Source organism: Amaranthus tricolor, chromosome 12 (assembly GCF_026212465.1).
Source record: "Amaranthus tricolor cultivar Red isolate AtriRed21 chromosome 12, ASM2621246v1, whole genome shotgun sequence".
Classification (NCBI taxonomy): domain Eukaryota; kingdom Viridiplantae; phylum Streptophyta; class Magnoliopsida; order Caryophyllales; family Amaranthaceae; genus Amaranthus; species Amaranthus tricolor.
Window position 1 is genome coordinate 3,964,835 of NC_080058.1, and position 13,819 is coordinate 3,978,653.

General features: G+C 34.4%; 1 protein-coding gene across 1 annotated transcript; it reads right to left on the minus strand.

The window, feature by feature from the left end:
- Window positions 1–986: 986 nt before the first annotated feature.
- On the minus strand, window positions 987–12,934 carry LOC130797240 (uroporphyrinogen-III synthase, chloroplastic). The gene is made up of 10 exons (XM_057659758.1): window positions 12,603–12,934; window positions 10,945–11,032; window positions 9,817–9,883; window positions 8,081–8,193; window positions 6,837–6,932; window positions 6,135–6,190; window positions 5,583–5,668; window positions 5,226–5,360; window positions 3,272–4,522; window positions 987–1,360 (listed from the first exon to the last, which is right to left on the minus strand). Exons 1-9 carry the CDS (start codon window positions 12,807–12,809, stop codon window positions 4,456–4,458), a joined length of 915 nt encoding a protein of 304 aa, XP_057515741.1. The 5' UTR covers window positions 12,810–12,934; the 3' UTR covers window positions 987–1,360; window positions 3,272–4,455.
- Between the last annotated feature and the right edge of the window lie 885 nt (window positions 12,935–13,819).

The following is a 13,819-nucleotide window of genomic DNA, read 5'->3' on the forward strand; positions in this document are numbered from 1 at the left end:
GTGCCAAAACCCATGACTTTTCGGACCGGGCCGGGCCGACCAGCGGGCCAAACGCCAATCCCAAACCCGTCTCAAAAAAATTCGGGCCACTTATTTTCTGCCCAAACCCTCACTTTTTCGGGCCGGGTTGGGCCGAGCCGACCATGATCAGGTCTAATCCAGAGTAATGGGGAGATTGATGGAGATGTAACACATCGTATAAGAGCAGGTTGGCTAAAATAGCGAGCGGCCACCAGAGTATTATGTGCTAAGAAGTTTCCGACTAGACTGAAAGGTAAATTCTACAAAGTTGCCATTAGGCCAGCTTTGTTGTATGGGTCAGAGTGTTGGCCCGTAAAGAAGATCCACGAACAAAAGATGGAAGTAGCAGAGATGCGAATGCTGAGGTGAATGTGTGGTAAAACAATGATGGATAAGATAAAAAATCAGGAGTTTAGAGAGAAGCTAGGGGTTGCCCCACTATCTGTTATGATGTGCAAAAATAGACTAAGATGGTTTGAACATGTGCAAAGAAAACCAATCGAGGCTCCCATCAGAAGGATAGAAACCATTATAGTGGAGGTAAAAGGAGTTGAGGAAGACCTAAGAAAACGTGGGTCGAGCAAATTAAGGACAACTTGAGTGAACTGCGTCTCTCCGAGGACCTGACTAGGGATAGAAATAGTTAGAGACCCAAATTCACATTCTAGACTAGTAAAAGTTTCTTTAGTTGTCTTTCTTGCCCTGATGCCTAAATAGTTTCGTACCAGTCCTTTTGTACTTTTTTTACCTATCGGATCTGTTATTTTATGTAACACCCCTGAATTTCCAACCCCATAAATGAAACCAAAATCATAAAGGACTAGAGAAAATTCGGGTGTTACATTAAAAAGAAAAGAAAAGAAATATACGTATACATTAAAGATTAGCTTTAAAAAGGTGAGTGGAAATTTCGGCAACAGTTCCGCTAAAAATCGAGGGCGTGACGGAATATAAGCACAATAAAATAACTAAACTTATCCAAGGCATCATCACCTTTTAAATCTCGTATCACGACGGAATGATTCATCGTCGACTCCTCAATTCATCATGATAAGCATGGATCGTGGTTCCAGTGTTGACGCTCGAGTTTTAAAACGAAATAAAACACTTTAAAAACATATAAAACCATAAACTACGTAGCGGAATTATGAAAATACAACAGAGGACACAATACCTCATACCAAAAACATATACGATCTAAAGTTTATAAAAGACATAAAAGAGCTACGAAGTCAAAAGACCAATGCATAACTCGTGTTATGTTTCGCACTCATCACTCTCCCCCAATGCAATGCAGAAGAAGCTCCAATACCTATTACACCTATCTAGGATGTTCCTACTGCTCAACATCAGACCATAAGCCAAATGTATCATAGTAGAAGCATCATAGAAAGTGATAATCAATCAAACATAAACACAAACACATACACGTCAGTAACTAACACTAAATATAATAAGGTCAACAGATTAGCTAACATTATATTATACAACGGTATAAAGATGATTTCGTAAAACACAAAGCATAACTAGTAACTATTTATCATCCATCTATATTTCTTGATCTCAATTCTTCTTTTCCAACACGAACCATGTGTTTATGGGTGGAATTTATATCTTGACATTCCTCTTCTCAAAATCATAACATCTCTATAAGACACGTATGATATCTACTTAACTAAGGGAGTTAACAAACTACCTGACGCCTCATGATAAAGCATGGCTTAACGACGCTTGTCTACCTTAAAGTAAGTGTGATCATAATATATCCTTGGGATTCTTAACTCCCATGAGATAACTCAACTTAGACATAATCTTCTTATAAGGGAAAACCCTTGGGGTTCGCAAGACCCACGACTATCTCAACTATAAACCTTTCTATTAATGAATAAACTTCTTTTAACGAGAACCTTGGGGATTGTAAGACCCACCAGTAACTCAAATATACTCTTGCTATTAATGAGGACTGGCTGGACTATGGGGTTTGCAAGACCCACGAATAACTCAAATATACTCTTGCTATCAATGAGAACCATGGAATTTGCAAGACCCACCGGTAACTCACATATACTTTTGCCATCAATGAAAACCATGGGGCTTACAAGGTCCACCGGTAACTCAAATATACTCTTGCCATCAATGAGGACCATGGGGCTTGTAAGGCCCATCGGTAACTCAAATATACTCTAGCTATCAATGAGAACCATGGGGCTTGCAAGGCCCACCAGTAACTCAAACATACTTTGACTTTCAATGAGAACTATGGGGCTTGCAAGACCCACCGGTAACTCAAAAATAAACTCAAACTCATATATAAAGGAATCATTCTGACTCCAAATCAACATAATGTAATTCTATCAATAAGGGAATTGTGCTCAACTTCTAACAGTACTTTAGTTCTATGCGTCTATACCATCCTAAGTTCAAGAGACAAGCAATCAATAGCTATTCATGTATAAGACTTACTCTAGTACTTCATATTCATGATACAATGCATAAAGTCGCAAATATTGATAATACTTTGAGACAATAACATATAAAAGTTAGTTACCACGTGTACGTACCTGTAAGCGTCACTGCACGACAAAAATCACAATAATCACCCAACTAAAGTTCTACCTTCCTCTTATGAATTGGGAAACTATACAAGTTTGGAGTAGAACTAATAAGCCTATTTGTCTCCACTTACGAGTATCTAAACGCTAGAACAAGCTATCATTCACCCATTCAAAGTAAATTCCACTTATTCTAATGCATACTACATCACCATGTGATGTCCTAAACTACTAATATTTGTATAACCTTAATACTAGCAACTTGTAATGATTTTGATGTTAGTGATAACCTCATGTTGTGATATAATTTTACTATAACATACAAGATGACTCATAACGCAAAGAAGAATGAAGAGAGACATTTTCTCCAATAATTTGCAACGATAATAGCAACAATAATTTCTTTTTATTTCGACAATCACAATAAAAATTATAATACCTAACAAAACCCCCACATTCAACACAAATAAAGGTTGTTCATGTGGTAAACATCACCAAAATAGCACGCAACTACCATTTTTATTCATACTTCAAACCCTAATTAATAATTATATTCAAATCATCAATCAAACTCCAACCCATAATAAGATTTACTAGAAATAAAACAAAATCAACACCAAGCTCATAAACTTGATAACAATTTCAATTAAAAAAAAGAACTAGAACAAAATTAATTTGGGAGAAGGAAGATGGCTTACAAAGGTGAAACTAGGAAAGAGGGTGAAGAGTTAAATGAAGGTGGTGGTAGTGGTGGCACAGGGCCCAAAACCGGTTGGAAGGAAGGCCAAAACCGGCTGTCCCTGTTGCTGTTTGCTGGCGGCTGCAGGGAGTCACCACCTGCTGTTGGTGGCTACTGTCGGCTGCGGGGGAGGAGGTGTAGCTAGCGGTGCAGGCTGCTCGTGGGGGGCTCGACCGTGGCTGCTAAAGTGAAGGAGGGGAGGCTTCACAGGGAGAAGAGGAAGAAAGAGGGTAGAAGGAAGGGGTGCCGTGGGTTTTTTTGAGTGTGAGGAAGGGGTATCTCTCTTAAAATCCTAACCATCCTTTTTTATTTTATTTATTTGCCTATTTATTTATTTATTTACTTAGATTTATTTTTTTACAAAACCCAATTACCAAACTCACTTTTTTGTGCTTACATATTTTAATAAAATAATAATTTTAATTTGAACCTTTTTATTTTAGAAATCATAATTTTTTAATATAAATATATGTTAATATTTAAATTCGTATATGAAAGAAATTTATTATAACTAATTCAAAAATAATTTAATATAATTATAAAATCCCCAAAAGTTATTAAAATATTAAATAATTATGTCATTAAAATCTTAGAGTGTTGCATTTTATCCCAACCCTTATTTTGGCTATTGTGGTTCTTCTGCAGGTAGTTTTTGATCTTCAGCAATAGTGTTAATCACATTCCTCTCTAGTCTCTATGCAGGATTCTCACCTTCTAGGGTTAAAATTGACCGCTTTCCTCTAGTACTCTCTCTCAAGGGAGTACGGGTTTAGATTGCCTGTTACCTTCCCTCACCCAGACCCCGTTTTCGAGCGGAATATTTGATTGATGATGATGACGACATGTTAAAGGAGCACACAACCATGGTGAAATTACATAAAGATGTTTTTGAGCGAATTAAGAAGAAGATTATTCTTTTACAAGTGAATCTCTTGAATCGGCCTAAGCTATAGGTATAGAATCCTTGATGAGGTCCGAGTTTAGACCACCCTCTCGGGCTAGCTGGTAGCTGGATACAGCCATACGCAGACTAAAAACATGATGCACCAATGCCATTGTAGAAGCTTTGTCATTTAGATCAGCAGGCTATAACCGACAAGTGGCAAACCCCTGAGACCAGCAGAGGGTATAGAATATCTGGTTTCAACCATTCAAGATGTTTTGCGCCTGATCCTGTGATTTTAGGGCATCTAGAATACTGTCAACCCATCTGCACATAGACAGTTAACGGATGATATATCAAGAGTGCCAAACAATCATATAATCAACATGCAGGAATTTATCTAGAAATACATCAACTCTCCTTGAACGGATTTGTTTCTCGCCTGGGGCTACTAATATATTTTTTTAATCATATTGCACATTTATTATCGTCAATTCTCGATGAAAAGACTAAGATTTATAGGTCTTTGATTTCTAATTATAATAGACTATAGTGAAATAATTTATTAAATCATGTGCGCTTCTTATTTGATGTATGCAATCAAGGGTCGATCAAAAACAACCTACTGCTAATGTTGTGTACATCGAACCTCTAAACCTCGCCTAGATGAGAGCAAAGTCTCCAAGCACTAGGGTAATGAGTGATATTGTATTATACACTTATCCACCAAGGGAGATGCTAATTCAAAGAAAACAAGAATATATGTAATGTTTCCTAAAACATGCCCTCGAACTAATGATTTACTAATTACTGGTGAATGAACCAAGTAGACAAACAAAGGCAATGGCTTCTACAGTTCAAGTTGGAAGAAATCAAAACTTATTGATATTTGGTACCCATAAATGATTTGATATGCATATTTAGGTACTTATTCACAATAAAGGTCTTCAGAGTGCCAATTATACCAAGTGTCAGGCAGACTTGACATATAGAAGCAGAAACGTATATTGGATAAAATGTGAAGGATTACCCTTCAAGTCCAGGGTTCAGGGGATAGTAGACATTTTGCAGGCCTAAACTTTTCGCAGCCAAACCAGTAGTTTCACCAATACAAGCAACTGCATTATTCCACTGCTCCGCAGAAGGTATAACTTTCATCCAAGCTCTACAAAGATTTCAGACACAAAACTTAGAATAGACATCAAAATACTTCTGGTAAATCAAGATAAGATCAGAACGAAAACTTCAATCAGATAATTTCTACCAGACAATTCCAACTTGGGGTCATACAAGAAACCTAATTTAGGTTGACACATGAGATGAACAGTTCCGATAAGGTAAAATACGATTCACACTTGAGATATCTTCATATAGGAGAAAACATTACCGAATAGCAGAAGGGGAAGCAACTGCAATAACAGGAGTAGTAAGAGCTTTTTCCAAGAGCAGAGGATCAACATGTTGAACAGCCACCTAAAAGGGAAGGTCAGAAAATCAACTTAACAGAGGCTAATATTATTTAAACTTACACCTACAAGTCTCCAACCAAAGATCTTTGGGGGTTGAAAAGAATAAGAAATACAGTCGCACCCCTAGCTGCAAGTCTCATTGACATACTTCTATAAGATATAGTTCATAGATCACACAGGAAACAGTACAAAAGAGAGAACAAGATAGTATATATACTTCCTCTGTTTTTTTACTAGTTACACTTCTCAAAACACCATTCCAATGCACATTTTTTTATTGCTAATACTTCTAGTTATATGTAAACAAAAATTATAAAACGCTAAATTATTGAAACTAAATATTGAGATGAGTCGAATAAATCCCACTTGACTATATTTTTGTTAACTATAATCCATAAAGGTCAAAGCAAAACTTGTGAATAGTATAAAAGTCAAGGTCTAACAAGTAAAAGTTAAGAGGAATAGCATACCGTTGTATATGTATTTAATCTGGTCACATCAAATCCCCGTCTTGAAAGGCCCTCCTCTGGAATATAACATAATTATTTATGCACATATACAAAAAGATGAACACTAACTAGAACTGAAGTAGTCAGAGAAAAGATACTAAATGAACAAATAAGCAGAAGGATAGAACAGCATTAGAAAAGGAAAGGGAGAAGCTAAACATATTAGCGATTGTCCCACAAAGACTAAAGAGACTTACATTCTTTAATAAAGAGAAGATGGATACACCATAACATTACTTAACATATGTACTCGAATCAAAATTTTAAGTTGTGCGTCAAGCTTTTCGAGTTTGGTTCTACAAGCTAAATTTTCATGACAGATTGTCATATTAGCCTACTTACTAGATGGACTGGATGAGTAAAAACAGAAAAAGAAAGGCTTATTGAAGTGGTGATGAAGCCATGAAGGGGATAAAAATGATTTAATGTGAGGAAATTGAGTGGAGGTGAGTGTTTGAAAGGAGAAAGAAAGTAGGTAATCAGAGTTTCATAAAGAAGGAATGAGAGATTTAAGATGAAGCGAAAAAGGAAGGTATAGGAGTATAGATCCTACATTTCGATTGTTGTGAGCCTAGGAAAGCAATGCCAAAGTGAAAGCGCTAATTCATATTTGATCATTCAATCATGAAAGTTAAAATGAGAATTGAGATGATTTAAACTCACCAATCTCGCTGCTAGCCTTCACGGATGCAGGGTATAGGACCCTACATTTTCCATCTCCGTGCTTTGGAAGTTCAGATGCCAGAACCTTACCAGTTGCTGAAATTAAGAGTCAAATATTACCATTGCTAGCTCAGTTGACAGCATGACAATGCATCACATGCTCACAACAATTCATATCTCAAGTGAACTAAAATGGACAAAAAAGTTTCTAGGAATTCAAGACTCACAAGTATCCACCCTTGCAACGCAGAGAAAAACAAGACTAAAGTGCGACAGAAATGTCAAAAAGAATATCTTAGCTGAGCATATAAAATCTTAACCACAACATAACTCAAATTGGACCTTATTTCCAACTCCAAAAAGCAGTTACACTACAGATTTATAGGTGCAAAGGTTGACCACAGCATACTGGTATCCTTATATTTTCTATTGTAAAATGATACAAGATCTTAGACTTGCTTTCAGAGCGTCATCAAATTCATAAAGCAAAACATAATATCATTAAGGAACCAGATGACCATAATAAAGGACAAAAGTGTACCATACAATCTATATATTGATTCTAGTGAAATATAGCACCAAATGATACATGTGGACCACAACAAGAGGAACCCCAGCCAACGCTTCAAGTATAACAATTGAAAATCTAAACAGAAGATATCAACAAATAATCATTTCTGTAGCCAAAAATGCTCATAACATGTCTATTGCCATTCTGTACTTTGATCGGTATTAGTGAAGTCCCACAACTAGTGATGACAGTAAGAAAAAAAAACTAGCCGACAAGAGGAAGCTGTAACTGAGATGTAGTCATGTAGCAATGAAATCATGAAACCGAGCAGCTGCATTTCAGTTACCAACATCAACAATATACACACTTCAGTTTGTTTCGACGGGACTGTGTTAACATTGTGGGAAATTGGTTGACTTGAAAATATAAATAACTAACAAAATAGAAAAAGGCCATTTAGTAGGCTAGGCATTATAAAAAAAGCCTTAATAATATGAGGAGCAAGTTACAAGAATTTTTTTTTTAATCATCCTAGATCTACAAGCTAATAAAATTGAAATTTAAACACATATTCATGGAACGTGAATAATTTCCACTTACAGTCTGATACAACTTCAACCTGCATTACATAATTAGTGATGCAGAGTTAACTATTATTATGCAAAAGATATACATTGCGAAATAGCTATCTACATCAAGTACACAATCATAAAATTCATTTACGCAAGCTTACCTTTTGATGGGGAAAATGCCACTTGAAGGCAATTTGATGACTGCACCAACTTAAACACACTTGCTGTACCTGTACCGACTACTCCAACTTTAACAAAGGGTGATCCAGCTGCCCTATATAAAAAGCAAGCAAAAAATCAGTGATACTAAAGCAAAATGAATTGTAAGGGAAAACTTGCATGAATTCATATACACACAAATAAAATGAAGCTTCAGATTTCGGAAGGAAAGAATTCTAACATAAAAGAAGACAAATTATTCAGTCATGCAACACTCAAACCAACACCTTATGACTAAAAATACTGGAGAAATGATCGTAAAAGAGAAAACTAAAAATAAGAATCTAGATCAGTATCCTTGAAGTTTTCAAGTAAGCTTCAGAAGAGAGAGAAGAATTAAAGGCAAGATCAAGAAGTTATAGAGGCAATCAGACTATTTTACTTCTCTCGACTGGTAAAATAAGCACAGATTCTCCATTACAAGATAAAAGCTCAAGTTTGCATTACAATTCTCACATAACTCCTTACACCATTTCTCTATTTATAAAGATTCCCTGCAATTAACTCAACCCTAATTGCCTAGCTCTCTCTTTTCCTGCGCTTCTATACTATTTCATAAATGGCACAATAACTCACATTTGGATGTTATGTGCTAGTATCTGTCGGATACAAATTTCCTTATCTGATATTAGCAATTATACTTAATGTCATGTTCAATTTGCCCAATTGGGCTCATTCAAGCTAGACATTAAAATAAGAAACCTCAATAATAGCTTGAAACATGATTACCAAAACCATAATTCCTAGAATTCCAAAATGAAGTTCAAAATTGAAAATTGCACCTTAGGGATATTATGATAAATTATGGAACTTCGTGATGATGATTTGGATATTTTAAAAGATGTGACAAATATGGTATATTCTTAATGAATACAATTTTCTTTCATAGCTGAAAAGTAAAATACATGTAATTTACATTCAAAAGAGGGATAATACTTTATGCACTGCTTTGGGTTTAAAGCCCAATTTAAAAAACCCTCCCAATTTTTATAAAGAATAGAACAGAAAAGGATAAGCATATATTGAAAGAGAAGAAAATGCACATGAAAGAGGTTAGAGGAATCAAAAGCCCCTAAAGCCTCGTATATCGTTGAGAGCAAGGAAAGATAAAAGGAAAGAAAAGCAAAAACACAGTAATTGCCCGTGAAGATTATGTTCAACTGATAGGTCTAGGGTTTATTTTATTGTAAGGATTAAAATCAAACTCCGATTAAGGTCAACTGACCTAGATAAGAGTTCATAGAGGGCTATACATTTTGGTAACCTTGGTTTGAACTTTCCAAATGCCAAACAAGCTAAGCTTCAAACGGTCTAAAGCTTGGTCAAGCTTGAACAATCAAATATTTACCATGCTTTGCTCAAATATGCTAACAATATGCCCTTGATTGGTTCACAGTTGTGCGTATTTCTCTTAGCCTTAACTTCTAATAAAGTGTAAAGAGTTGCACGAGGGTCCCTATGTAACACCACTTCAGTTATAAGCAACAGGGATAACTATGAGTTGTGGAAAAAAGGGACTACAAGATATAAACAGCAAAAGTGGGAAGTAAGCATTTCAACTGATATAGAAGAGAAAGAGAGAAACATCAAGAATCTGAAAAAATTATTAAATACTAAAAAGGACATATGGAAGAAACCAGGACTGAACAGACGAAGCACTGCAAGTTGTGATATTTACCTCCATGCTTCAAGAAAAACCAACCCTGCCTCAGGAGACGTAATTACTATCCAATCAAATTTAGTTTCTGCAGCAGTCAAGAAACAGAACAACAGTAAATATAGCAACAAGGTTTTAAGTTTATAAAATTCGTAGTAAATTTTTTTTTAAACAACATATTCCTAACTTTGAGTTTTTTAAAGTCCCCAACCCTTACCACTAACCATTGTTGTCGAGTTTTATCTTTGAATCTTCCCATTTATTAGATTCTATAAACTACACCATCTACGCCGATTAATTTCAGAGGTGAGAAACCAATTTTGACCAAATTCATGGCCTTGGACCAAATCTAGATTTAGAAAAACAGAAATCAATAGGAAAAACATGAGGAAGAAACGATTGTATAGGAGAATCATACTTGCTCAAAATTCTACTCAAAACTAAGGAAATTAATTTGAAAATGGATTTAACTTGTGTTGATTTCGTAAATTTAAAGAACTTAAGAACTGCAATGCCCTTGAAGGGTACTTTGATGATTTTTTGGTTTTAGGGTTATGCTAATGTGAAGGTTAGTATGTGAAAGCCATAGCCAAGTACTTTGATAGAAGAGAGAAATAAAAACTTTACAGAATGCTTGATTAACAGAAACTTTCATTAAGTGAATAAAATAGATACAACAATGCATTAAGAAGTTCTCCAAGCATTTTTTACAATTGCTCAGATTTGAAAATTGTTCTGGAAGGATCTAAACTACCCAACACTCTCCGTTCCTGGATTCATGAGAAATATAACATAAAATTTTAAATTTTTTTCTTTTTTTAAGAAACTTACATATTTTTAACAACTTTCTAATTGTTTTTGCTATAATTTTATAAATACAAAACCTAGTTGCTACCACGTGCAAAAATAAAAAAAGTGCCACCACTGGCGTTTCAACAAGCCTTGTTACTACCATGTAGACTTTCCCAAGATAATATTACATATACATTAAATAGACTGCAACATTAATTGATTATTAATCTCGTTGATCAATCTAAGCCCTAAGGAAATGATATGGTCATAAAAGGTGAACATAACTTAAAGGTTTGAGTGCATGTAAGGAAACTACGTACAGTTTACGAGAAAGAGGCGCCAAACTTAGAGTAATACCACGTAAAGTTGAGTGAAGTTTGTCCAAGTCAGGTCCTTGTGAGTGCTCAATAAGAGGAAATTCCAAGCAATTAATGCCATGTTTTGCCTGCAATGAAAACCCTACATGTCAATAGTTGTGGAAAATAGTCGTATGCCATTCAGAATAGACATTTCAATAGCATGTTTACTGATAAATAAGAAACGTTAAACTCTTAAGTCTTAAGTTATTTGAAGATATGCAGGAATCTCAAACAAACCGATGCCTTTAAGATTCTGATACTTCCATAACACTACAACTATACAAGAATATATATAGCTTAAAAAAATGAACCAAGAGATCCCAATTATAAATATATGATAGACTCATTCTGTTGGTTTAGAACACTATCACAAACACCAATTCTTGATTAGCTTCTGCTTTGTCAGGGCCTTTAAGACTATTGGCATAGGCACCCTAAAATCATAACCATTAACTGCTAACCACACGCAAAAGACTTTTTAACTTCTCTGATAAAAATAAGGGCAAAAGCAAGAAAAGGGTTATGTATGAGAAGGTTTATTCACAAGCTCTCCTTCTTGAAAAGAAAGCTTACCGAGTTTCTATTTTAAATTCCAAGGAGACAAAGAGCAAATAGGCAGGTTTTGCTATTGTTCACAAATGTGCTACATGTTTCACTATGAAAAAAAGTCCAAAGAGTTGCATTTAAATAGTAAATACAGAATCTACAACTTTGATAATATTTTTTCGCATCATTCATACTTGTTACTCCCTTCGCCCCTTTGAATTTGTCATGCTTCATTAAAAAAACTCTCGCTTGCATTTGCGCAATGCAGAAATTCATAGGGATAGAGGACTACAAACTTTTATTATGTAGATGAAATGATCCTCCTAGGGCTTTCTGACAAACTACGATGAGTAATATAAAAAAGTGAGAAAACGAGCAACAGGCAACATTGTGGGAATTCAGCGGCATGACTTCAATATAAAAATACAAGACTGATAGAAGCTCCCAGACTTATTTTCAGGTCTAATAGATTCAAATTCTGTTCAGCTTGGAGTAATAAGTAAACTTCCATTCCAATAGGTGTCACCCATAACTTTCACTCCCCCATCTTCTCTATACGGCACTGCCTCTGTTCCTTCTTGAATTTGCATTTTCCTTTGTAATTCACCCCTTTATATTTGCAACATTTTCTTTAATCTCATCCACACATTTCTATTCTCTTCTAGTATCATCTAGACAATTCAAACTTTTTCTCAGTCTCCCAACCATTACACTACAATCTTTGTGGCAACTCTTTGGTTGCAACTTCCAAGGAACAGAGGGAGTAATAATTTCTTAAGTTCAGTTCTTTTCAGGCTAATAAGTCCAGCATTGTTGTAAAGTAGTCCATATTAAACGGAAATGAGATGAATGTAACTCAATATTCAATTTAGGGCAACCTACCTAAAAAACCCACAAAATTTTCCCAAACTCTTGACTATACTTTCAAAAGTACTTATTCTGGCAGTAATTTAACAAAATTCCAAATCAATCACATTCCAAACCCATAATTTGAGCCGACAACAATAAACTAAAACTGATTAACATAAAGGAAAGAGTTCAGCTCATGCTATCAATAAATGGAATAAAAAGAAAATGGGACAGAAATTGAATCAAACTAAGCAAGTTTACCAAAGCATTGATGAGTTTGTTGTTCTTGCCTCGTTCTCTAGTAACGACAACTTGGGGATTTGAATGCAATGATGGAGAAGGAGCTGACGAAGCTCGGATTGAGTAGAAAGGAAGATAAATTTGAGTACGAAGCTTTAAAGTAGTGAAAGATGGGGAAGATAGTGGAGTAGTGATGAATGTTTGAAAACTAAGGGAAGCCATTTTCATGGGGAAAATGAAAATGACCAACAGATTGGGGAAATCAAACAATCCCTAGGAATAATGAGAGAAGAAATCTACCCCTCTTCCCTATACTGAATTATGCGCCACTTTTTTCAACGCCCTAAAAAAATAAGATTTAATATTCAACGATCATACGAATTCAATTTAACCTGAATTAAAAGTGAATTTATGGTTATGTAAAATTAATATCAAGATAATTAATTTTGAAGTAATTTAAAACACGTAACACAAAAAGAATATTAATAAGATCTTTAAAAAAACATAAAGATAGGACTTTAAATAAGAATATTATAGCTTTAAAAGATAATTACCTATATAACTTTTTCTAATATAAATTTGTGATATTACTAATACATATGAAATGGGATTAATTTCATAAAACTTTGTAATTGTGTATACTAATAGAGTATATAATACTCTCTGAGTCTCTGCATTTCTTTTTAATTGTTTCATTTGCTTTTGGGTTATCATTTTAATTTGTATTTTATTTTTAATTATAATCTATGTTTTAATTTGTAATTATATACAAGTATCACTATATTAAATGAGACATTTAAAATGAAGATGTGGAAATATATTATTTCATTTGTTAGTTTAATTTTGTTTTTAATATATTGGTTATATAAATTCAAGTTGAACTTGAATATTTAGGGTGAGATATAAAAATTGCATACATTCGGTCATTCACGCTTCAACCTTCTTGTTGTCATGAAATGAAATAATTAAAATAAAATAATTGCAACGATCACAAAAAATCATGCTAAAAAATCATAAAAAAAATCTCTATAAAATTATTTAGAAAATATCTTGAAATGCATGTACATGATAAAGATTTATCCATTAAAAGATGTTTGTTATCTGATATGCTTATGTATTTTGTTGCTTAGCTTGCATGAAGTTGACAAGAGTCATAAGACTCAAATTCATTTGCATATAATATATTAAAATAATGTGAAAGTGATATTAATAACTAGAGATTAAATTATGTTTATAAT

Bases quoted from the DNA above. Each gene is read 5' to 3' on its own strand.
- LOC130797240 (XM_057659758.1), bottom strand. From the start codon at position 12,809: ATGAAAATGGCTTCCCTTAGTTTTCAAACATTCATCACTACTCCACTA. The intron at 9,884-10,944 runs GTATTACTCTAA...TGACTGCTGCAG, and splicing joins ACTTCACTCAACTTTACGTG to AAACTAAATTTGATTGGATA. The intron at 6,933-8,080 runs GTAAGCTTGCGT...TCTTAATTTCAG, and splicing joins GGCATTTTCCCCATCAAAAG to CAACTGGTAAGGTTCTGGCA.